General features: G+C 33.8%; 1 protein-coding gene across 1 annotated transcript; it reads left to right on the top strand.

Annotated features, from left to right (window-relative positions):
• The first annotated feature begins 12,623 nt into the window (after positions 1 to 12,623).
• LOC139096416 (galactose mutarotase-like) lies at positions 12,624 to 17,157 on the top strand. Its single transcript, XM_070648118.1, has 5 exons — positions 12,624 to 12,749; positions 13,397 to 13,490; positions 16,013 to 16,722; positions 16,897 to 16,989; positions 17,071 to 17,157. The coding sequence occupies exons 1-5, from the start codon at positions 12,624 to 12,626 to the stop codon at positions 17,155 to 17,157; spliced, it is 1,110 nt and encodes a 369-aa protein (XP_070504219.1).
• Positions 17,158 to 27,562: the final 10,405 nt, after the last annotated feature.

Below are 27,562 nucleotides of genomic sequence, written 5' to 3'. Positions count from 1 at the left end.
TGTATACGATATGAGTGATGCATGTCAGTAAATATGCAAGTCAAGGTGTTTGTTAGGAACATAAATCTTCATATTTCTATTAATATTATGTAAAAATAAAGTGAATATATGCTGAGTGGTTTTGGTACAGCGCATTTAATACAGACATGTGTGAGAATTTCCATGAAAATATGTTTTGTCATATTAGTGGTAAATCTCAGATGTTCTCAGCGATTCTCAGCGCATTCTGTATTTTGTAAAATTAGAGCATCTGTTGCTGTCTTTTTTGTGCATGTTGAATTCGGAGATAGTTGATTGCAAAACTTATCATTATAATCCTAATTGTGGGGCTGCCACTATCCAGGCAGTGTTATAAATGACTATTCTTACCTACACCGATTATCCTTATCCATCTAAAGTGCATGTCCCGGCACAGAGCACGGTCGACAGAGGTACACTTAGTGGATATTTGGTCAGGTTCGAAGTCAGACTTCGGCTTTTCGGCTATTTGGCTATTTGGTTATCCCATTGCCATAATTTGACTGGTGAGGATTCGCCTGACCTTCCGCTGAAATTTAGAGCTACAGTTTACAGTATGATTCCAACTATTGGTCATAATTCTATCTGTGGGCTACAAAGAAATGCTGTCAGTCGCATTTCCACTGCATTTTATTCGAAAAAGGACATACGAAAAGTTTCCCATGCCAGGTCTCGAACCCATGATCGCTGGGTTGGTGGGTCGGTATGCAATTAAGCCCCGAAGAACGAACCACTGCCCCACCGAGCCACTGCAACTCTCACAGACAATATGTAAACATGACCTTTCCGTTTCACAATTCCTAGATTCAATAAAATTATTTAGTGAGAAGAAGATAAACTGCAACTGCATAAAAAGGATAAATAAAGGAGAATCAAGAAGAAGAAGAAGAAGAAGAAGTAAAAAAAAACACAACGAACGACAAAGTTAAATTGAATTTCAAATATAAATAAATTTATTATCAACGTGCTAATACGAAAACACGACAAGAGTAGATGGAACTGCAATTCATTTATTTATTTATGATGTGAAAAACATTTATTTGCCTTAAATATATTGTAAAAATAGAACTACATTTTATAGATTATGTCGGAAATTATGCTCCCTTCAAGGGTAAGATGATTATGTAATTCTATCTTATGAGATAAACAGCATGAATTAAGCTTTTGATTATGATTTTCCTATGTTAGTCAATATTTTAATAATGGGGGTCGTTCGGAGATGATGTTTATGGTTTTTTGTCAATTATCGTCTTCTATGCCAGTGGTGGGTAGCCTGTCTTGTGTCACGACATACCTTAATCCTAGCCACTGCACACCTCAATTCTAGACGCGGTACATAAGTTGCCCATCACTGTTCTATGCAGTGTAGAACACTTTCAAACTTTTTGTTTTAACCTTCATATGTTAGACATAATTTTTGGTCAACCCCTGAAAAGGAAATATCTCTTGCCTGCTTTTGGGACTGCCACCCTTCAAGCAAGATGCATTGGAAAGCCTTTTACTCAATCTTTTGACGTGTCCTGACACACAACTTGGTCGCCTGGAAATACCACGAGCAGGTATACAGTTGACATTAAGTCAGCATCGGAGTCAAACTTCAGCTTACCTAGTTTTGAGGAAGAGTAGTTTTAGTATGGTAAGGGAACCTCCGCTTTCTCTCACTATACCAAAACTGGGTCTTGAAAAGGTATGGGGTAGCCCGGGGGTAGCGTCACCAAATTTCCAAACATTCCCAGTGTCTTGAACATATCTGTAACAGAAGAAGTTAATGAGTACTTGATTGTCTACTCAAAAGTTTTCACAAGCATTTTAACTATATCAGATATGTGTATCATCTTACACTTGGTATATACGTGTTTAACTTTTTACTCATGCCTCGAGCTTACTTTGTGATGTAAAATCTTTCTATTGTAATTTTGTAATAACAATCTTCAAACTTAATGATGATAAGCCTTCTTCCTACACATCAATGACATCAAAAAAAAAATTATTCAAGAATCACCGTAAGCATGTCAAAATCTACATTATGATAATATTCTTCTTGGGATGAGACATCTTGATTTACTGTAAATTATAGACATAATGGAATCTTCATCACATGCTTATAGACATAAATGAGCAGCAGATATATGATAATATGCTCTATGATATTCTGTTAAGAATAAAGAAAGGAATCAATTAGCTGTCAAAAATTGTTATTGAGCTCTAAAACAGTAGTGCCTAAGAAGAGAGGAATTTTGGGGTATTAGGCTATGCTATAGACAAATCTGTTAATGCAGGAAGTGAGGACTCTATGGTCTATTGTATATGCAACACACTGGATGTCAGTATTGCTCTTTAATGAGTATGTGAGTTCGATTCCCATCAGAGACTGATCACTTAATCATTATATAGGAGCAGTGGTGGACAACCTTTTGTTTTCCTCGGAAGAAGCAACAAATCGGTAACAAGCCTCGACCAAAACCACACATGGGCATATTGATGCTGCGACTCAAAGGTTACCCGCCACTGATATAGAATGTTGTCGCTATGACTTCGAATCGAACAATACTTACATGATTGCACCAAACCGTTACCTCAAATTGATTTTTCCCAGTCATTTCTACCTTAGCGCTTATAGTATCCTGCATATGCAACACCAGTAAACAAATAAATATATAACTACGATGGGAATTATTTAACGACATGAACGAAAACATGCTGTAAGTGTGCAAGTAAATTGCAAAATTTTGCAATACAGAATATAGCAATAAGTTTAAATTTATGAAACACGTGTTTAATGCAATTTAAAGGAAGCAAAATGAAGCATGAAACATTATTAGACTTGCTCATCACATCCTTTCGCCTCATATCCTCATTTAATTTTAAATGCTTGATTATCTGAAGTAAAATATGTGTGTAAAATCGATTATAAGCTTGAATCGATGAAATTAAATGAATCATCAGAAAATTTTCTTGATTCTTCTCCTTATTGCCTTCTTGCCTTTTGTTCATTTAAGGAAGTATCATTAACAGCACTTACGTTTAAAGAGCAATTATTGACACATTATCCTTACATTTCAAAGATGATTTTGTAGTTCTTCCTCATCATAGTACTTTGTGACTTTAAAATGTTTCCGGTAATTTGTCATGTGACACCTTTTTAACAAGAAGGCATAAATGAGCAACACTCGGAAATAAAAGACGTAAAATGTGAGTGATAAAAGCTATCTAAATTATGTATCGTTAAGATTTCATTTTGTGTAGGTTGAGAAATGCTTAATTTTTGTGAAAATGATAATCGTGGCTAATGTCAAATGACTATGACAAATCTTAAGGAACTCATTTGATGGGCCATAAGTTGGTGTTATCATTATATTCTCGTAATCATTTTAATATTACTTTTAAAACATACTTAAGTGTCAGAAATAGACTACTTCTTGACATTTCCATAATTGCTCACGTTTCAAAGTTGCAGACTCAAAATATGTGCGAAAAAAGCTGTCTTAGTTATAATTAATCAAAGTTTTTGTGTATTTCCCGGATGGTATTCATATGAGGCAAAGGGCTTGCACTCTAGAGCAGAACAAGTTGAGAGTGATGCTCGCGAACATGCTCAATTAGTAAATTTAATAGAAAGCTCATGCTCAGCTTATTACTTGGGGACCGTTCACTTAGAACGTTAGCTTTTTAGAGGGGAGGGGGTCTACAATTTTGTCCATAGTTATCTGATTAATAATCGTTCAGTTAAATCTTCCGGGATCAAGAATTTCGGAAAAAATTGTTGCCAGAAATTGTTTGAAGGGGATTTTGAATGGATCGACAAATTTAAGTCCAAAAATATATTAAAGAGTTCCTTCGAGACGTCCTCCAAGAATACGCTTTTGGATGCCACTCTGGCTTCGATTTGCTGTTATGAGCTCCCGTGGAGCTTATAAAAGCTCCGTTGTGGAGTCTTCTTCATTAGTTTAGGAATCCTTGTTCATTTGATTCATTCGCTCAGGAACAATGTAAGTCTCAAGTACTGCAGCTCTACGACTTTCGAATTTAAAACAGAGATAACATTATTGATTATTTCCGAAACACAAATTTATGAATCATTCGTTTAATTCCCCAAGAAAAATCCCTAAAAAAAACACCATAAAATTATTGAGAAAAACATCTATTAAAAACTTTATTTTACGATACTAATTTTATAACTACATTGGCACCTTTTATTGCCATTTCATTAACACAGTTTCTTGAAGTACATTTAGTAATAATAAACTTGTATTAATAGTGCATAAACTTTTCCATAGTTAAGCTCCTTTATTTCTCCATTAAATATGTAATTTAATGGTATTTAAGTATCTGGAGATAATGTTTTAAAGGAAAATAAAATTTGAATTTTCATTTCTTGTTGGAATGAGGTTTGACTACTTACTACCCCTAACATGCAAATAGTCCGCTTTTAAGTACCGCAGTGGAGTTTCTGAAACATGAAAGCATGCTCTGCAAGGGTAATTAATTTGTTCGTCGCACAGTTCAGCACAGGAGCAATCCATAGTCTCCCTTAGACGTCTCCTAAAGCTGGCCCAATCGCTGGCTTCTTCCTGCCAACAGCCGATACCAAATGCAATACTATATATACCGTCAGCTTCTCTCCATGAGTTCTTGTGACAGATAAAGTCAATTTTTCTATTTTAAAAACAATTTTTCATTCTCGAATATCAATTCCACTTTCCAAATTGACAAACAGTTCTGAATGCCTGAATACCAAAACTCAAACACTCATCTAAAAATGATAAAAAATCTTCACAATTTATGCAATTACATTAATAGAAAAATGATGATTGCCTGAGTCTTGTCCAAAATTTACCTTATAAATGAATTATTACATTATAACCTTATTTTTTTTTTCATTCTACGGAATTTATAGAGCATGAACTTTAAAGCTTCAATTGAATTGCTAAAATGTCACAGCAGTGATATCCAATTTGTGTACAATGAAAGGATATCAGATGTCAAATTTAAACTAATTGATCTAAAATAGGATTTTTAAAATATTATCATGAGAATTTGTCATTTTGTCTTAATTTATTTGTGTAGATATAGGTAGGTAAACCACCCAATCCTAGGGTAACCACACAACCCTGGGTAACCACTCAATTCTAGGGTGATCACCCAATCCTGGGTAACCATCTAGGGTAGCCACAAAATCTTAGATTAATCACCCAATCTTAGGGTAACTACCCAATCCTTGGGTAACCATCCAACCCTAGAGCACTCTACCCTAGGATAACCACCCAATCTTAGGGTAATCATCCAATTCTAGGGTAAACACTCAATCTAAGGCTAACCTATGGTACCTAGGGTAATACTCCAATCCTTGAGTACCTTACACTAAGGTAATCTTTATGCCCTTCTCCAACCTTTAGGTAGCTTTGATAGGTTGTAGTAGGGTAACCTAGAGAGGATAGAAAATAGAATAGGGTAGTGATATCACCCTGGGGTCATTCCGTTCTAAGCTCCGCCCTTTTTTTAATAATAGCAACTTATTAAATTGAGGTTGCCGTCGTGTTCGCGGTGTCGAGAAAGGTTAGCTTCCTGATTACAAATTCCATAGCCATTTCATTTGCTTAACTTGTTACCAATTCCAAGACTCTCTCACACCCCTTAAAAAGCTAACGTATTCAATAAACGAACTCTACTTTAAAAACAAAGAAAATTTAATATTGAATTGAATAGCGCATCTATTTTCACAGCAGGATTATTCAAATTCATTTTATATTTTTATCGTCAATTGATTTTATTATATTGAATGGCATTTGCATAGAGAACCTTAATTGAATTCATAAATCCTGTCATAACTTTGACACATAAAAAAAAAAATAACGGAGGACATAATCATTTCTATCAAGAATAAATAATCAATTTCGCTCAATTCACACCTCACACGTTTATGTTCCATCTGTGCATGACAAATTCAGTTAATATCGATAGTTCAGATATCGTCTTTGTTTTTTACATTTTTATACATTCATTGGCAATTTAACCCATGGAGTTTATGATATACAAAAAAAGGAAAGTTAATCGATTATCGACAGCATAAGTAAATTTCACGCTCCATAATAAAATGAATAATACACTTGCTTGCTTTTCATTTCAACTTACGTTTCAAATGAATACAATCTAGGATTACAATAAGCTTTCTAACAAATATGAAAGCATGGACGAATCAGCAAAAAAATATTCTATCCCTTTTTTTTCCTTATCGCTTTTGTTTGGGTTACAAGTTCAAGGAATTAAATTGAGAGTTTGTTTTTCAAAGAACACTTTGACTGCTCATTAGAAGTTTATTGGTGAAATGGAAGTTTGTGATGTTGTTAAATGAACTAGAGCATTTTGTGGTTATTAAAGGGATATACTGCAGCCATGAGCTTGACAAGACAGTTTTAGGCGGCATATAATGACAACTACATCATACTGGCACATGAAAACCACATGATATTGGCACATAGCTGTCGCATTGTAACCATAAGACATTGCTAGATGACTGTCACATGGCAACTAAGTGACATTGCTACATGGCAACCACATGAGATTGTCTCATTGCAACAACAGGAAAATGTTACTTGCCACATAGCAACCATATGAGATTTTCACATCGCGACCACAAGACATTGCCACTTGGCTGTTACATGGCAATCATATGACATTGCCACTTAGCAACCACATGACATTGTCACATGACAACCACAATACATTGCTACATGGCAACCAGACATGCTACATGGCACAATGTGAGATTGCCACATTGCAACAACATGACAATACTACATGGCAAACCACACGAAATTGTCACATAGCTGTCACACGGCTGCGTAAGGGCACTGATGTACCGCTCAGAAGACAGACTCGTTTTATTTGATTTTATGGCATCTTTAATTTTTACAGTTAATCCTTTTTGGTCACGCAGCTACAACAATTCAATGGCGTCACATACCCATTAATAAAGGAGATTTTTTTTCTTAGAAACTTTATCAAACAATCCGTGAAAAAATGCGCAATCACAAAATTATTCATAAAACTTTTCGCACTCAAAAATGATTCTTTCATTTTATGCTATTTATATTTCATGTTATTATTACCATAAAAACGCATACAATAACTGAATACACACATGTACACATTAAAGGAATGTTCTGATGAAAATTGTGAATGGAATTGAATTTGATCGGAAAAATAAAAGGAATTTTGTACTATTGACTTTTGAGGAAATCTAATATTCGAATGTTTTTGATGTGAAACGATTTTTTGTTACAATTTTCGATGCGTTTACAGTCAAAGACTGGTTTTGTTCCTAACAATTACCTAATATGAATTGGAAAATTGATTTGAAAATGTAATTCTTGTCTTCAAACTCACCTCTTGTGACATGAGAAATGGTTTCGTGCTAGAATGATGATACGAACAAAAAAGGATCAAAATCATGACTAGAATGAAAATCAAAACTTATTAGTCTCTAAGTTGTGAGATACTTTCGGACTGAAAGTTTGTTTTAAGAAGATTTTGATGATTTTTTGGGTTAAAAACGCATTTTTGGCAGTTGATTTGAATTTTAGGGATACACCAGAAGCGACACAAAATGAAGAAAGCTGCGCAACGGTTGCAGACCTATGTCGCTATACGCGCAACCATGGCACTTATAAAGCAAAAAGTTTCCTTCATGGAGTTGTTAAGGCTTCACTAAAGCTCTCTCATTAAAATCTAATGGAATCTTCCTCATTGTTGTTTCCTTTGACTGCCAAAAAGAGGGAGCTTTAAAGCTCCATGGAGGACTTCCTTCTACATTTGTGTTGCTCGGGTGTTTAAGTGTTGGACAACCTGTGTGCCGCCAACTATTTTAAGAATGACATGACTCGCATGCCATGTGTGGTTTTGATCATGGCTTACTTCCAAAGTGTGTCACAACACAAAAAAAGTTGCCCGACCCTGACTCAAAACATAATTATTACAACCAAAAGCACTAATATCCCTAAAAGTTCACATATCATACCAAAAGATAAAATCCAATCAAAATTAAATGGATTAATTCCTGTATCAAACTTACTTTTACATTTCTCATAAAAAAAAACTGAAAACTTGAACTTTAACGGAATAAAACCATAATAACAAAACTGTCAAAGCAACATGCCTTCAAAAAGGATTGCTTTTTGTTTTGGGACAAGTGTACAAATTGGAAAAAGGACAAAAGATTGGATCATAACTTTACAAAAGAGAAGAATGGAAAAGGCAGATATTTTTTTTTGCATGCAAAGCTCTCTCTCGTGAAAGTATCAAGCCAATGTAACTGTATTGTTACGGTATAGCTTTCTGCTAGGCAATAAGAATTGAAAAAGAATCTGAATTTCTTATAAGATTGAATTTAAATGTTTGGATCAATGAATTATAAATGAAGCTTTGCTACCTCTTCATATATTTTTAGTTTTATTGAGATATTTTGATTAAGAATGAATTAATCTGGTTGTGATTATATCAAATGTCTAAAGGTTCTCGAGACCGAGACAAACACTTTTCAGTCTCGGTCTAGAGATTTGTCGAGACCCAAAATTTGGGAAACTGTCGTTTAATGTTTAAAATCAATTTCAAATAGAGTTAGTTGCGTTATCTAAAGGTATATCCCTTAAGTTTTGTGTTCCTTAAGAAGTGTGCCCTTTAGGTTGTGTGACCCTTAAGTTGTGTACTCTTTAAGTTATGTGCTTCTTAAGTTGATGTCCCTTAAATTGTATGCCCCTTAAGTTGTGTACCCCTTAAGTTGTGTACCCCTTAAGTTTGTGCTTCTTCAGTTTTGTGCCTCTTCAGTTGTGTGCCCCTTATTAAGTTGTGTGCCCCTTATTAAGTTGTGTGTCCCTTTAGTTTTGTGCCCCTAATGTTGTATATCCCCTAAGTTGTGTTGATTTTACCCCTAAGTTTGCATGCAACTAAAAATGTTCGCCTCTTAAGTTATATGCCTCTCTAATTGTGTACCGTTTCAGTTTAGTACCTTTCATCTTTGTGCCTCTTTAATTTTCTGTTCCTTAAGTTGTGTGCCTCTTTAGCTTTGTGTCGCTTCAGTTGTATCCCCCTTAAGTTGTGTGCCCTTTAGGTTATCTGTCCCTTCAGTTTGGTGCTTGTTCAGTTGTTTGCCCATTCAGCTTTATTCCTCCTAAGCTGTGTACCACTTTTGAAGTCATTAACCCCTTCAATAAATATATAGTCTGTTTTTGAATTCCGAAAAATAAACATCATCGTGTATAATTAAATCCCTTTGAAAGTTCTTCAATTAGATATAGATATCTATTAATAATTGTGCATTATGCTACATATCACGTCAACAAGTTCGTCTAGAGTATTTTTGTGTGTGTTATTGATTATTTTTGGATTTTATTTACAAATTATTAATCAAATGTTGACAAATTCAGCAGTCCCGAGTAGACAAACATAAGTTATAACTAGTTCATGTCCAGTTCATGTCTAGTTCTAACATATTTGTTTCCACTCGGGAATATTTCCTTCTGAACAATTAGATCTAATTAAATTAGACTGTTGACTTTAGTTGAGCTTAAGACATCTGAAGAAACATGACAGAAACCTTGATACCCGGTAAAATGACAAGTGTTTCAGATTACAGGCAGGGCAAAGCTCTTGCTTAATTAAAGAAGAAGTAAAAAAAAGAAATAAAACTTTCGTCTCAAAGAGGTGAAAAAATGACAAAGAAGAATCAAGATGAAAATTAAATTTCGCACTGAATTAATTGCTTAAAATATAAAAGAAATAAACCAGTCGACAAATAACGCAAAGATAAACTTTTACCAATGCTAACAGTTACTCAAATAAACTTTCTTTCCTATTTTTATTTTTTTGTTCTTGTAAGAAAAAGTTCAAAGAAGGAAAAAGTTTTTCCTTCACACAAACAATGATTCAAGCATGATTCAAGATAAAATCAATGAGGAGAAGTATAAGATGGGAAGAAGTATCTAGAAATTGAATATGCTTCTGCTGAATGTTACAGCAAGCAATAGATGAGGAAAAAAAGAAAGTTTTTCGAAAATTGCTTTTACTTAATGGAAACTTTTAATTGCGGAAAATTTAATCTTATAATTTTTTAATTTTGCAAGGATTAAACTCATCTTAAAATAGTTGTAGCTGAATTTAAATTGATATCCTTGCAGCTATTCGATAATACTCAAGCTTTTTTTCATTCATTCGTGACTTTCAATGTTGAATAATTTTTTTTTGTGCCTTTTCAGTTGTGTGTCTATTCAGCATTGTGCCTTTTCAGTTGTCCCTTTAGTTTTATGCACTTTAAGTTGTGTACCCCTTTAAGTCATGTACCACTTTAGTTGACGGAGCCTATTAAGTCATGTGTTCGTCTAATTGTGTGCCCCTTCAGTTGTGTTTCCATTAAGTTGTGTACCCCTTGGACTATGTGCCCTTCAAGTTGTGTGTCTATTCAGCTTTGCGCCTCTTCAATTGTGTACCTCTTCAGTTCTGTGAACTTTAATTTGTGTACCTCTTTAAGTCATGTACCCCTTTAAGTTCTTTATTCGTCTAATTGTATGATCCTCAAGTTGTGTGTCTCTTCAGATGTGTACCCCTTCAGATTTGTGCCCTTTAATTTGTGTGCCCCTTTAAGCCATGTACCCCTTTAAGTCATAAGCTCCTTTAAGTCATGTGGTCCTCTAATTGTGTGCCTTTCAAGCTGTGTATCACTTCAGTTGTGTGTCCATTAAGCTGTGTACCCATTCAGCTTTGTTCGCTTCAAATTGTTTCCCCTTAAAGTATTCGATAATATAAAATAGATATTAAAGCTCTTTTCATTCATTGGCGACTTTCATTAATGAATAATATTTTTTTTTTGGAAGCGCACAACATGAGACATCCCTTTTGTTGATGACAGATAACATCAACAATTAAATAATAGAACCCGAAAGCTTTTGAGTTTGAGGAAAGTTTTTTTTTTCCTTTTTCTTTTGTTTAAAATGCTCACCATTGTCGCTTTTTTTTCAGTGAAAAGCCGACCGCTACCCTTGAAAAAGCCTTGACGTAGACAACTGACTACATTAAAATCGATTTTCCATTTCTCTTGCTTCTTCATATCCTGAAAAAATGTACACAAAGCAATAAAAGTGAATAAAAAAAATCAAACTATCATTTCTCATTTAAATAGTTATTCAATAAAATATTGAAATTTTCTTTTTTTGGGTATGTCATTATGGTATGGAGGGGGCTCTTTTGGGTTTGTGATGGTCACATTCTTTTGCTTGTGTAAGATATTTGGATCAGCATGTTGTGATGAATTTCATTTTTTGCCTTAAAAATGGGGGTCAAAAACAGCCGTCATGTTGTTTTCAGGACACCTTCTCTTCTCACCCTTAACCTAGTGACATAACAGTGCTTTAGCTAACCCGAGCAGCACAATTCAATGAGCCGCATTTTTTTTACCGTAAATACGGATCGAAATCAGCCGTCACAGTGTCGTCAGGGCACCATCTCTGTTGTGTTGTATATTTTAATGGGGTTCCATGAGAATTTTAGAAACGTAAAAATGCTTTAAGAGCTTAGTAAAATAGGTATCTACGTACTATATTATCTGAGCGACAAAAGGTTCCTTTTGGAATCCATTGATAAGCCACATGTAGTTAAAATCCCTATTGACTCCATATAGGTTCATCGTGTCGTCAGGCAATTACGTGTCTTACTATTAATACAGCGAAGAAGCGGTGCCTTAGCTAACACGTGCTATTCAGATGTTAAAAGTGCTGTTCGGTTTAAACTCTGAATTTTCACTCAATTTCCTCTTGATAGTTTGTCCGAGTGTCCAGTTACGTCTACATAAAGAAGGACTGTTAATCTGACAAAGAAAGTATAATTCTAAATAACAAATCTCTAGTGGGATTCGAACCCACGTCCTACGTTTCCCGGTCGCATGCTCCTGCCACTGAGCTATCGAGGGTTACTCGACTATATGGGAAAGTGAACTATTTATGAATTATACATTTTTCTGTATCCCCCAATGAGATATCATTAAAAAGCCATTACAGGAATCCCATTCCATCAAGAAAAGGATCCAAATACTGTCATGATGACACAGTGATTTAAGGTTTGAGACATAACTGTTTTGATTTATCAATTTTCAAATCAAAAGTCATTCAAAAATAAAACTTTTGAGCTTCAAACTTAAGCATATATTTCAATCAATTTCAATCTCCCTATATTCATCTGCATCAGGTATTGTTCATACTTTAAAATATCACTCTAGAGAATTAAACTTTCATTCTCACGCAAACACATCGAAACCGCAATGAGAAATGCAAATAAATTGCACTTCACTCTAATATGATGACGATAAGGTTTAATCAGTTTGTGGTATAGACATGCATTCGCGCGAGCAGATAAAAACGACCGTGAGAAGGAAAATAATCGAAAAAAAAAGTGCATTTGCTCTCTCAATTTTCTCGCTTGACTATAAATACTCACAGACACAATGAGTAAAATTGCTAATTAAACAACAGCATTTGCAAAGCTTACTTGTTTTCTTCCGCAAGTTGTTGTATTTAGACGGAAAATTTTCAAGCAAAAACAAAAATTGTTAAAGATTAAAAATGACTGCGAAGAACGTAAAATTGACAGTTGATAGTTTTGGAAGTGTTAAGGATCTTATTAGTAATGAGCAGAAGGAAATTAAACGCTTTACATGGACGAATGAGAAGAATCATGTCTCAGTTCAGGTAATTTTTGGAATTTTTTAATAAATTCTTTAAGATTCTTTGGTGTTTAAAAAGTCATGAATACAGCAATTGACATTTTGTGCCTGTAATATCAACTCGAACAGCACAAGTCGGTTTATCGAACGAAAATACGGGCCGAGGCTGACATAACTCAGACTTTTGCTGGATTCGGTTTAAATCCGACGACATGACTGAGCCACGCTGGGTTGGTGCTGAATGGTGCAAGTGAAGTCATAAACATGACAATTGGAATTTTGAGCTTCAAATATTAACCCGAACTGCACAAAGCGGTTAATCGATTAAAAATCTGGCTCTTAGTTGAAGTGAAGCTGACTTGGTGCTGGACTTGGTTTAAATCCGGTCGCATGCCAGAGTCACGTCAGCCTGTTGTCGGAATTTGGAACAATAAACAGGCTTGTACTATTCGGACGAAGTCATTAACATAGCAATTGACAGTTTGAGCTTCGAATACCAACCCAAATAGCACGAGTCGGCCATACATAGGTATGGCTCTGACTCAATTGGATCAATTGACCGATTTGTACTATTCGAGCCGAACTTCTAGATTCCTATATAGTTCTTCTAATTCCAAAAGAAGAATCCATTCTTAATAAATGTATTTCCTCTCAATCCATCAATTCCTTTAGCTAATCTCCTACGGAGCCATGATAACAAGCTGTAAATTACCATCAAAAACAGGAGAAATTGTTGATATCGCTCTTGGATTCGACAACATTGAAGGTAAGTGTGCAATTTTTCATCACAAATATGTGAGCCTTCATACTTGAATACATCCCATAAAGTCGTGATATTGATTAATGTTCAATTTCGATATATATTTTTTTTCCTTACTTCTATTTCTACCTTCTCGCTTCATAAACTGTGACTATAAATTAATGGAATTTTTCACCTCACAATGGATCAAGAGATTTTATGATATAATGGATTAGAAAGGAATTTTTTTTTGTTTTGTAATTTATCAAAATAAGACATTAAGGATTTAGACTAAAGATTTGAGAATTTTATAAGGTTTTCAGCTGTTTTTTGACATGACATGATGAACTTTTTTACATTACTTACACCCACGTTCTTCTCATTACATTCGTATTTTTAAATTCTTATTTTTATAAATTAAGTGTATCAATCATGTCAAAGTAAGGATGTTAAGTCGCAATATATTTATGTAGGAGCGTTCTTAGGATAGGTTAGAACAGTGCTGTTTAAACTTTTTTGTATCTCTGCATAATTTTGTGGTATTTTATTACTGAAATTGTATACGGCAAGCAATTTAAGACGATTCTAGGCACGCTAGTGTGTCTCGGTACAGAGTATGGACATCACTGGGTTATAATCATCCTTGATGGATATTTTTGTATTCATATAAAGAATTAAACTGCTGTTCCTCCTTAGTATAGTATCTGATTACACTGCTGACCTTATTTTTTCTGGTCTCTGGTTACTGGGTTCATCAAAGGCGTATTCAGGGTCGGTTTTGGTGATTAAAATCCTTAAATTCTTCAATTTGTCAGGGCTTTTTAGCAAAAATTTCTCAAAAGCTCCTGAAAACTTTGTGATCCATACAAAATAAAACTTACCTTCCCTCCCCTCCCTCTTCTTCTCATATCAAGCTACGCTCCATGTGGTCCATAATTGTTTTTATCCCTAATAGTCAATGTGCATACTCACTCATATGGTAGTGCTCATGAATATACGCAATCAATATAAATTAGCATACTTGTTGTCTATTCGGGTATTCGGGTATCTTTACATCAATAATGAGACACCAAAAACCCATACCTGCTTCCTGATCATCCACAAAAAAAAACATCAGTTTCATAATTTCAGCGACGTTACTCAAAAAACAATCATATTTTATTCCATTTAAATCTACAAGTGTCGTCATTATTTCACCTGAATTCTATTGTCAGTAAATCAAAAAGATAAAAATAGTAGCAATAATAACAATGTAATAAGCTGAACAGATGTTATTAAATAAGACTTTTATATTAATAGTTTCTGTCACGACAGAAAAATGAGATTCTAAATCATATACAGTACAGTGAGATCAGTTAAAAATGTAATAAGGGTAGTTGAATTGTGTCATTCAAGGACATTAAGCTTCTTTTTATTGCTAGCTGTGATACTCCAGTGTATATTTTACAGTTGTCACATGAATTGCGTTTTTGGTATATCTTGATTTGACTTGTGATTCTATTGTAGCTTTTGTAATTTAATACCAGATTCATCATTGTTGCTCTGTTGTTCGAAATCTTACTGCTTTTCGGATTGGTACGGTTCCAACTCGGATAGGTTAGATTTCCACTCGGATAGGTTCGATTCTCACTCGGATCGGTTCGATTCCCACTCGGATCGGTTCGATTCCTACTCGGATAGATTCGATTCCCACTCGGTTGAGTTCGATTCCAATTCGGATGAGTTCGATTCCCACTCGGATCGGATCGATTCCTACTCGGATCAGTTCAATCTCCACTTTGATCGGTTCGATTATCACTCGGATCGGCTTGATTCCCACTCGGATCAGTTCGATTTCCACTCACAACTACTGAGCTACTGGGAGTTGTTACGACATTTTACCACAAAGCACACTTAAACCTTCTTCCTTAGCCTGCGCTACAAGTAGTCTTTCCTAGAATCTATAAATCAACTGCTAATAGTCTTACATAGTCTTATTAAGGTAGTCAATCTCATTTCTGTTCCTAAAAATATAACTTAATCATATTATCAAAATTCGTAGAAGCCACGTGGCTCATATTGATGAATGCTAAATAATTAAGATATGAAGCATAAATTGACATCATCCTTTGTATTTTTATGAGCCTCAATTCATGAATATGTAATAAGTAATGTCAAGTCCAGCGTAAACGGATCGAGAATTCGTTTTAGCATTCAAGAATTCGTTTTAGCACTTATGTTTGAAATTTAAAAAACCGTTAAAAACTATTACAAAAAGATAACTTTTTCTTGAATTTAAAACGTAAATTTTAAATTTTACTGTTAATTAGTTGATAATTCGCAGTAATTATACTATATATATCGTTAATTCAGTAAATATCAATTGATATTAACAATAAAAATTTTGAATTTTTACCGTTAAATTTTTATTCAAAATTTTGATGCTAAAAACCTTACAAATTCGTGCAAAACCGTACAAAATTAACGGTCAGTTTTTTTATTCGTTTACGCTGGTGTCAAGTAAACACAAAAACTAGTGAGGCAAGCAATTTATCAAATGATTTTTTTAGGATACCTAAAGGACAATAATTCTGCATACATTGGTAGTCTCATGGGTCGTGTAGCAAACCGAATTGGAAATGGTGAATTTGAGCTGAATGGAGTGAAATATAATTTGGCAAAGAATTTTCTCGGCAAGCATAACTTGCATGGTGGCATGAACGGCTTTGACAAATTCAATTGGGACTCATATGTTGATGGAAATGTTGTATATTTAACTCATGTCTCGCCGGATATGTATGAGGGATATCCTGGAACAGTACTAGTAACAGCTGCCTGTTCACTATCTGATGACAATTCATTCACAATGAAATTAACTGCCGTATCCAACAAGCCAACTCCAATCAATTTATCTAATCATTCATATTTCAATCTGGCCGGACATGATGCTGGATTTATGGAGCTATATAAACATAAGTTGACCATTAATGCCGATAAAATTCTAGACATTGACGCCGAACAAATTCCAACTGGAGACTTTTTGGATGTTGACGGAACAGAATTTGATTTTCGTTTGCCACAGGAATTGGGCGATGCTATAAAAAAGACAGCTAACAATGGATATGATTACAATTTTTGTATCACATCGGGATCATCGCAATCATTGACATTTGTTGCAAGAGTATTGCATGAAAAATCAGGCCGATTTATGGAAGTCTATAGCGATCAGCCAAGTGTATTGTTCTATACAGCAAATAATCTCCCAAATCCATGCAATAATGTGAGTATATTAAATATTAAATACGATAAAAAATTGCTACAATATAAAAAAAAGTCATTTCATCACATAAAATTTATGAGTAATACTTATTTTATGTTCATTCCGTTATATATGAACTGCTTTTATTTTTTCCTGAAGATAAATCCTTCATTATCAGAAGATATTTGCGAGGAGGGTTCATCTGTTGTTGGCAAGAATGGTGCACAATATAGAAAGCATGGAGCATTTTGTTTGGAAACTCAAAAATATGCTGATGCTGTACACCATGTAAATATTTCATAGAAACTTGTACGATGAACATTTATTTTCATGCCTTTTTTTCTTTCTTTTAACCGCAAACACGAATAGGAAAATTTTCCATCAATCATTCTAGTTCCTGGTAAAGTATATGAGCATGAGACCGTTTATAAATTTGGCATTTATGAGGGAAATTGAAACAATTGAATGGAAAGTGAACAACGAGCGTTTTTATTATCGTTCTTGTACGTGTATCCACTTTTTATGATCGTGTAAATCAATAAAAAAATATTAAATCAGATATCTCTGTCATCATAATTATGAACATTTCTATTTTGGTGTAGTCGTTCAGACATATGTGATTTGACTCGAAATTTTACATGGTATTCAATTAGGGGATGGATCAGTTATTGCGTCACGCTCTTCAATGGCGCTCTTGAGGGGGAAGGGAAGGAGAAGGGTATGTTGAGATTTTGTTACGCCTTAAATCAGTGATAATGAGTGCCGTCCAGGGTGATGTCGAATTTTTTTGTAAATGGCATGGATTGAATACCGAGTTTAGTTTTGACCGTGATTTAGATAGTCAAAAAAAGTGCAAGCAAGGATGCAAAAGTGCTGGGAATTAGAATCTGACAGAATTTATCTAAAGACAGATCCAGCCATCGACGAACTCTAAATGCGACAAGGAAGTAAGTAAGTAAGTTGAACCGTGTTGTCCAAGCTGTTTTCCGTCCAGGTTGACATATAATCTTTTTGGAAATGACAATAACCGCATACCGTGTCTAACACCCAGGTAACGTCAAAAAAGCTTGGACAACACTGGATTAAACGTTTCATTTTGGAGATGCTACCCCGATTAGTACAAATTATTCATGTCAGCTAACTGGCTGCCATAAGATGTCCAAGTGGTAGCTTTCATGCTTTCATGCCATCTTGCTTCTTGGATGTCATTTGGCCGCTATGAAAAACTTGTGCCGATCTGGTACAGAGTCAATTTTCCACGTTACGTACTAAGTAAACAGCCCCCTCATCATGAACTATAATTTTCATTTCTAAATGAATTTTGTATTTTTAATTGCATTTATTTTTAGTTAGTGGACTCATTAAATATTGACTGTTGAATTGAATTTTCCGGATTGAGCCATAATTTGAAAATAGAATTTTACATAAATGTATGCTAAGTACTACTCTTCAAAACTGTGGACAACATTTACATTAAAGACTTGTGGAACAAATGAAACAAAACATTTTTTAATGTGTATACCCCGAGCGGCAGAAATGAAGAAGGTTTCTCCACGTAGGTTTTAAGGCTTTTGTAAATCTCTTTTATTATCCAAGGTATACAAATGAAGAACGCTTCGTCAAGGAACTTTGAAGACTTCGCTAAACATGTTTTATCAACGTGAAGTGTAAGCCGTCTCTATTTGTCAATCGTATATATCAAGGATCATGGAAAGAAGTTGTCGATCGAAATAGTATTGCATATGGAATATGAAATTGGAAACGGTAACTAGCGATAGAGCTGGCGTTAGGCTACATCTAAGAGAGGTCATGGATCACAACTGTACGGCCAGCGAAGTAAGTAAGCATGTACTAAATGGACTCCGTCTCAGAATGACATCCATTTGGCTTCTACTTAGAGACGCCTTTAAAGCTTCGTTTTCATTTGAATCGCTCGGGATCCTGAAAAAGTCATGCATCTTAATTTAAGAATACATTTTATCAAAATTGCTTCTCCAGTGTGCTGTAAAAAATTGCAGAACATATTTTGCGAATGGAAATGTTTTAAAGACATTATTAAAGTAAAAAATACAGTTTAGCATGAATTTTCAGGCTATATTCCCTTATTTATATGAAAGTAATTTGTTAAGTCTAGATAGATTATGTTTTTATTTACTTAGCGACTTTGTAGCTTGCAAAAAATAATTGATTTACAAACAAAAATCTCTAGAAGTAAGGTACGCCTACATATTTCATAGCATCATTTAATTGAAAATGACTACAATTTGATTTAGGTACACCTTCTTGCCAATAAATTATGCAGATCATCTGACCTTTTGTTTTGATGAAATGATTAATGAACGATTTGGTCAGATAATTAATAGACTTATTTTATACGTACTGAACATCTGACTGACTGCCTTAACGTTATTCGGATTTGTGTTGTCAAAATTGACGGAAATTGGTATTGTTGCTGGAGATATGGGTCGGAAGTGATTTTATGTGAATGAAAAAGTGCACACGCTACTTATTGGTAGCTTGATGTTCAAATTTATGTCTACAGTCAGTAGTGGTATCAAAGGAGTTGTTCTGGAGCGACATATTTTTAATCTAACCGGGATATAACCTGCTCTGCTCGTCCAGGGTAGACAGGTCCTTTTAAGGAGATTCCACCTACTTCAGTCCTATGGTATCTAGGATAGGGTGGGGTGGGTTAACCTAGGATAACCCTGCATACTCGAGTAGGGTAGGGTATTCCGGGTAGTTTAAAATACCGGCTCTTGATCCCATTATTACCTACAGGTTGACTGAATACACAGGTCTGGTGTACCCTAACTTGTTACACAATTTTTAGCCAGAAAGAGCTCTAGCGCAGCTGTGGATCTCAATAATGTGGAAAGTTAAAGCATTAATAAGCAAAATATAATTGTTTAAAGCTGTTGTCATCGCTAAAGTCACAATTTTCAATTTTTAATGCTATATTGCTACATTTTCGGGCAAAATATCAATAAAAAAACTATGAAACTCTCACCGCAATCGAATAAAAATTAAGACTAATAGATAATTCTGTCACAGCATCTGAAATGAACAGGTATACCCGTATTCACTCACGGCAAATATGAAATTGAGATGAAAATGCTGATAATATAAAAAAAAATCGAAGCTTGTAGCACAATAAATTTCAAAATTCGTTATGACACATTTATCAATTGCCACAGAGTGAAAATGTTGTTCTGTCAACATATGCAACATAGTGGCTTCATGAAATGTATTATGTTCACGTGCTTATTGTTCCCAAAACACACTATATGCATGCAGACAGGATAATACGTGAGGATAGGATATCTATAGAATTGAGGAAATTAAAGCTTAACTTCCAATAAATGTCCAATAAATTGTTTCCGTTTATCTAATCCAGATAATTATTGGGGATAAATCGTTCCTGAAAATGTCTGGGAATTTATTCAATTCACGTCATGTTTTTTGGGCATTTCCTTTTTCACTTTAATCATGGAAGACACAAAATCGTCAAGTGACAAAAAATCAAGCTGACAATGAAGCACATTACAGAATTTTTCGGGTTGATGCTAATCAAATAAAAAGTTACTTATTTTGGCAAAATGTTGGCAGTGCTTAGTCAAGTTAATAAATGAGTCAATTAGTGTCACAAACAAGAAACATTCACGATTTTCACGTAGCACATTGCTATATTTTATAACAATATTTTTTTCTCGCTTAAGGATAATGAGTTAAAGATAATGGCAAATACGCAGCACAATACTTGAATATTAATGTGAGATGAGCAGCGTCATGGCTGAAAATTTATTTTTGTGGTCAAGTTTACTCTTTTACACTAGCTGCTGCCAAGTTTTCAGAGCTTTTATTCTTTTAAAAAATAAAATAAACAAACATCGCGCCATTTTCCCAACATTTCATTTATTTGCTGCAATTTTATGTATAAAGATAAAAATGAGCATATCAGTATCATTTCAGTGAGTACATATCTATCGTATTTCTTCTATGATATGTCTTTTGGACATTTGCCAACTGTGCGAAATAGTACTAGAACGAGTGATACACATAGCAGAACAAATAGTTTTGAGCTAGCATGGCCAACATAGATGTAGATTCATAATGTTTCAATTTAAATTCAGTGCCAATTTTAGCATGAATATTACGAAAAATATATGGTAGTGATAAAACGTAGTAGCTAGAACGATGGTCAACCAATACTAACGACTCAAGTCAAATCAACTCGGTTCGTGTATTCGCGACACTCTAACTGTGGCTAGATACATATTATTGGTATACCGTAGTTCATGCAATTGTGCAGAGTTGGAAAAAAGCAAAACATCATTTATGACAACTTACTTACTTACTTAATGCAACCATGTTCCTATGTGGAACTTAGGTTACAACAGAATGTTTTCCATCTGACTCTGTTGCTGCCTGTTTCACCTAGTTTGTACCTATTTTGTACAAAGTCTCTGTCCGCATGTTGAACTGACATTATTTCATTACTGTTCTGCGCCAAGTAGCTTTTATAGCTCCTGGTCGTACGTAATTTTACTTAGCTTTTTTAAAATACCCTTTTTCCCATCGCAACACTAGGTATACAAGGATATACTACTATTTGGATGACTTTCTTTACAAAATCTTGTGCATACGAATTATAACTAGGTACATTGCAGGGGACATCAGGTCTTATGACGCACTCGTGTCTTTGCAATGTGCAGAGCTTGCAAGTGGCTCGGATCCCACTATAAACTGTAGTTCTAGAAAGTGTGGTACAACAGATTTAAAATCGCAGTGCCTCCAGCTCATAAGGTTGGGCCCCTCAAGCATTATATATAATATATCGCCAAACTACGTAAAAAAATGAAAAACCAAGATTTATCCTTCATTATAAAATTATAAAACTGACCTCTCTGCTCCTCCTTAGCGATACATAATTTCTGAAGCTCCCTGAATCAAAAGGCAGACAAACAAACTAGGTATTAAATGGAAAAACTTATATTGTAACATATAACATGTGTAGCATTAATTCACAGAAAGCGTGCTCAGTTCCGTGGGTAGCTAAACTCCTTTGGATTGCTACACACATTTATAGTATGTAAGTAAATAAGAAACCTACACTTAGAGGCAAATTCTTAGCTGTAATTCTCAGAAGTTTTTAAAGAATAATTCAATGATCTGGGCTAATATAAATTAACATTTGCCGTAAATACCTACCCCCGAGTGCTTTTTAAAATTATGCTTTGATCATGTTAAATTAGTAATGGACCTTTATTATTGTTCCTATATCCTACACATAATTATAATGAATTTTAAACATTTTGTTGCTAGGATATAATCTCCTTGCTATATTTAATTCGTATCTAGGGAGGATATGTAAGTACATTTAGATAGATGAAAGAAGTTGAAAATTTAAATGATAAATGTTAACACATCACCAAGTAACCCACCTCTGCAAACAGCTACACCACCCCTAAATCTTTTATTAATCATCCGTTTCTCGTAGCAAATTCAAATTTGTGCTTAATTTTACTTCCAATCTAAATATATCTGAGCTTATAAAAATAGAAATGAAAATAATTATAGATAAGTAAGCTATAGCTCCTCATGGGAGTACAATAAAAGAGATTTGACGAGAGAAAACAACACATTCAGCACAAAAGCTTTTTGTGTCTTCTTGCTCATGTTTTCCCATCTCATCTCATATTACCGGTCAAAGATAAACTTCAACTCTTCTTTTCCCTGAAGTTTCTCATTTCAATTAAGAACATTTTTATATACATTATCTTATCAATTAAATATAATCCGACAATTCATTCACCATTAAAACCAATGAAAGCAGGAAATCCTTTTATGTTATGTCTGAGTAATCTCATTTCATTGTTTTTTGTTTAATCAATTTTAAGTTTTTGAGGTTTTTTTTGTGTATTTTTATATATTTTTAGTCTTATTTATATATGAAAAGAAATCATATTGTTTTCTGACATGGAAAATTTAGAAAAAAGTTTTTTTGTTGATGTATGTGTTTATATTTGTGAGATAAATATAGAATTTTGTTTGGTTTTTGTCTGCACGTTTGTTAAGTTTAGATTATAGACAAATTATAAATATTGTCACAACGAATAAGAAACGTCTTAAATCTGTTTATAAATAAAATATTGAAAATAACTTTCGAAAATGCTTTTTGAAATTTCAACATTTTGTTTATAAAATGCCGAAAACTTGATTCAAAACATTTAATTTTGAAAAACTTCGAATTCAAAATTCAACTTTACGAAATTGAAAATTTAACTTTTAAAAATCAAATTTTCATTCATCAAAAATGAATTTCAAATCTTTTTAAGGCTCATCTGGATGTTACAACAGATCACCTTCACAAAATCATTGGGTCCTTTTGGGACTCGGGAACATTCCCGAAAGGTTGGAAGGAAGCTCTTCTTATAAAATTGCCTAAAAAAGGTGACCTCAGTCTGTGTGGAAATTGGAGAGGAATTGCACTCCAAAACTCTATCAACAAGATTACAGCCCGCATCATACTTGATAGGATTTCTCCTATACAAGATGTGTGTTTGCGCAGGGAACAAGCCGGTTTTCGTCGGGGGAAGTCCTGTGTAGACCACATCAACACACTCAGGATCATAATTGAGCAGTATAGAGAGTTTCAAAGCCCTCTTAACTTGCTCTTTGTTGATTTTAAGTCAGCCTTTGATAAGATTGACAGGAGTGTGATGTGGCGGGTCCTAGCAATGTATGGTGTTCCAGACAGCATTATAAATCTTATAAGGCAACTCTATTCAGATGCAAACTTTCGAGTTTTGCATACTGGAATGATAGGCCCTGAATTCGAAGTGAATTCAGGTGTTAAGCAGGGCTGTATTCTCTCTCCCCTTCTTTTCAACATTGTTCTTGACTACGTGATGAGAAAGATCAGTCAGAAGAAAAGAGGTATTCATTGGAATGTCTTCACTCGACTTTCTGATCTGGACTACGCCGATGATATTGTTGGCTTAACAGAGACAATGTCTGATATGGAGAAGTTCCTGTCTGATTTGATAGGATGCGCACATGAAGTTGGCTTAGAGATCAACGTCTCTAAGACCAAATTGATGCGAATTAATCCGCCAGCGCAGACACGAACATCAGTCAAAGTACTCCATTTGGGAAATGAGGTTGTAGAGGAAGTGGATAAGTTCACTTATCTAGGAAGTGTAATTTCCAAGGACGGTGGTGCGGATGACGACGTACGCAATAGGACTCGACTTGCTAGTGTTGCCTATGGCTCACTAAGACACATTTGGACATCTCCACGACTATCTCGACGACTGAAGCTAAAAATCTTCAATTCAAACGTCAAGTCAGTGTTACTTTATGGATGCGAGACTTGGAAAGTGACTAAATCACTCACTAATCATATTCAAGTTTTCGTCAACAGATGCCTTAGGAAGATTTGTGGCATTCACTATCCAAAAGTCATTAGTAACTCTGAACTGTATAAGATGACAAACCAACAAGTCATCGCTGTCGAGATTGGAAGAAGAAAGTGGGGATGGATCGGTCACACTTTAAGGAAGCACGAAACAGATATTGCGAGACAAGCACTGTTTTGGAACGTTAAAGGCAAAAGGAGTGTTGGCAGAAGGAAAATAACTTGGCGTACAACAGTAGAGAAGGAGGCAGAACAACAACAAAAGAAGTTAGCAGAAGTAGCCGTTATAGCCCGGAACAGAGACCTGTTCAATCACTTTATTAACGCCCTACGATTCACAGTGGATCAATAGGAACCAATCAATCAATCAAAAATGAATTTCATAACATTCTGAGTTTGTTTTTAAAAATTCAAAATTCAAATTTAAAACGAATTTTTTGCTAAATTTCAATTTAAAATTTTAAAATTCCTAATTCACAACTTATTCAAAAATTAAATTGAAGTTGTACTTAAATTGTACAATTTCTAAAAATTTACTTTAACTCACCATAAAGTATAACAAATTTTACTAACCTTAAAAAATTAAAAACCCACAAAAATAATCAAAATTTTTCTGTGAACCTCCAACACAAAAAAAAAGAATAAAGTAAAACTTGTTACATGTTTTAATAAAAAATTCATCAAGATACATGGATACATGGAATAAGTGGTTAGACATAAAGGACAGAAGCAGGCAAAACTCAAAGAAAAAGGATATGTCAAGTTAAATTGAAACCTTATGAAATTGAAACCTTTTTCAAGAGTGGACAATTATGCCACAATTTCCCCCCTTATCTTGTGATATAAATCTCTATCTTTTTATGAACTTTTTTATATAATTTATATCACACAGAAAAAAATCTCATGAATTTATGGCTTGAGAGGATGTACTGTCAGCAATATGTCTAAAAAATTTATTATTGCTTCTTTAAATCTTCCACTTTAGTTTGAGATTTTTTTTTGGTCGCAACAATTCAGCAAGAACAAAAAAAAAAAAAAAAATTGAGAGAAATAAAATTCATGAACTTGAAAATCCGTAATTTATAAAATTTAATGTACAATTAAGAGCTGACATCCATATGGGAGATACCCACACTCTATCGTTATTCACTACATGCAGACATTCAGTAATTTATTGTCTTTTAAGTTACAAATATGTCACAGCTACATATGTACATAAAACAAGTCTTCAGCATTAAGAATCTGCGACAGTTGTTAAATCTTTTTTATTAAAAAAAATTGTGCATAGTCAAATTAATTTGAGTGAATTCATGAACTAATTTTATGCAAATGAGCATGCAAATGTCTGAACTCTGAACTGAACTTTGACATTATTATTTTATGTTCTACTGACTTGTGCTTTTGACTATTTCTCTCTTTTATGCTGTTTGGTTCTCGTCCTTACGAAATGTAGAATAAATTGTTGAGGTTAAAATGAGGACAATTGAGCAGATTTTGTGGCTTAAATGGAAAGAGGTTAATATTTTTGACACAAGTTTGTTTGGTTTAAGCAAATATTTTTGACTTATAAGTTGTTGAGGCAACGGTTCAGTAGATCAGAAGTTGAATATTTAGTTGCTGATACTATAAGTTATATTATTGAGAAATATGCCATTAATTAAGCTTTCAGGGTTGAATTAATGTTGACAAATGGAAGGAAATTGTTGAGAATATGTCAACTGTCATTTAATATTCAAATTATATTTGCAACTACAATTGAGTTGATTTTCCCCTTTCATAGTTGTTGACCCTTTCATATAAACATTTTAGTTTGTTTTCTAACTTCAAACAATAAACATCATCTTTAATTTAATCCAGGGCTCGAAGTTGACTCGATAGTTGTATGGAAAAGTCAACTTCAAGCTCTGCTTTAATCCTTAAGGAAGTTCTTTAATTATACTCATTTGTAAATAAACATTGTTTATTTTCATTGAGAGATATTGTTGATAAGTTGTTGCACTTAGTATTGACAATTGAAAAACAGTATCCAGCAATCGAGCTAACTTTAGGCGCCATCTAAAAGAAGTCATATATCACAATTGATCTGTATATCTACGAACAGCGAAGTTGGTAAGTTATTTATGAGAATCCGGTAAATTTGATGACCAAACTAATTTATCCATTCATTCATGAGCTTCTAGCACACAAATAATTTATAATATCCATAAAATTTTGGAATCTATGACATGAAAATTCATTAATTATCATAACATCTTGTAAAGTAGATTGAAGCAAACATAACAATGACTTTTGTAATTGTTCTACTTTTTAAAAAAAAATTAATTTATTAAAGCTGAATAGTAAAGCTGTCATACTGCAGCAAACAGAACAATAATCATAAAATTGCGAATCTAGCAAATTTGGATTATCTTTATGAAACTTGAAAGTTTTACGAGTAAGAATAAGACAAACGGAACTTTCAACTTTTATTATAGACATATAAAAATATAAATTCTTCTTTGATATGTGCTTTTGGAAAGAGTTTGAAATAATAATGTGTGTTCTTTTTCCACAGATTTCATTGTGTTTTCATCGAATGAATGAAAAATGTGTTTCACAGCTTTATATCCTGCCTCATATATCATCATAAAAAAACACCAAAAAAATATTGCTTTCGTGCTTAATAATTATGATTTAATCTAGGCATAAAAATATATAAAAGCGATTTAATAAATTATTTTGGAATTTATATGATCAAACAAATGTTGTTACCAAATGGCACAAGCTTGTATGATCATTATTTCTAGTCAGCATATCATTTTATTGCCATTTATAAAAAATTCTTTTTAATCTATAGAAAATCATTTTAATTATTATTTAATGTGACACCTACAGATTCTTATCTACATGTAGCTACAAAGGTGCTTTTGAGATTTACATTTCTTAAGGCATTTTGTCATGCTTCATTAAAAAAGTGATTTAAAAAATATGAGAATTTTTTTTTATGAAAGAAAATAGAATTTGAGAAAAAATTGTGCTGCAATCATCAAGAGTCTAAAGCAATTTCATTCATCTTTTAAGATCAAAGCATATGCATACGAGAATGAATAACTCATTATTAATAAGTTTTTCCACGTATTTTGTATTTTGATGCAATATAAACGATGAATTTGCCATTGATACGGTATTGGGCGGCCATATGCAGTGTTTTTGTTCGGATGCTGCTGTTGTACTTTTCTCTCTTGTTGCTCTATGTGTCGACAAAACCATCCAGATTGAACAATAAAAAGTTATAACTAGTTGATGGCAAGTTAATGTAAAGTTGATGACTAGTTCTAACGTAATTATGTCCATTCAGGCCATAATGTCTCGATTTTTCAGGAAGTCAAAAGTCAAAAAATAATTTTGAGTTTTGAGAAGTAAAACTACATTTTTGTTCATTTGTGCTTAAAACCAGGGACG

The sequence above is a fragment of the Chironomus tepperi genome, unplaced genomic scaffold (genome assembly GCF_022539635.2).
Source record: "Chironomus tepperi strain 1889 unplaced genomic scaffold, CSIRO-AGI_Ctep_v1 contig_388, whole genome shotgun sequence".
Classification (NCBI taxonomy): Eukaryota; Metazoa; Arthropoda; class Insecta; order Diptera; family Chironomidae; genus Chironomus; species Chironomus tepperi.
The sequence above is the reverse complement of the archived record's forward strand: the minus strand, read 5'-3'. Positions and strand labels throughout refer to the sequence as shown.

Coding starts and splice junctions, on each gene's coding strand:
- LOC139096416 (XM_070648118.1), top strand. CDS start 12,624: ATGACTGCGAAGAACGTAAAATTGACAGTTGATAGTTTTGGAAGTGTT. Junction 12,750..13,396: donor AGAATCATGTCTCAGTTCAG/GTAATTTTTGGA, acceptor CAATTCCTTTAG/CTAATCTCCTACGGAGCCAT. Junction 13,491..16,012: donor TGGATTCGACAACATTGAAG/GTAAGTGTGCAA, acceptor TGATTTTTTTAG/GATACCTAAAGGACAATAAT.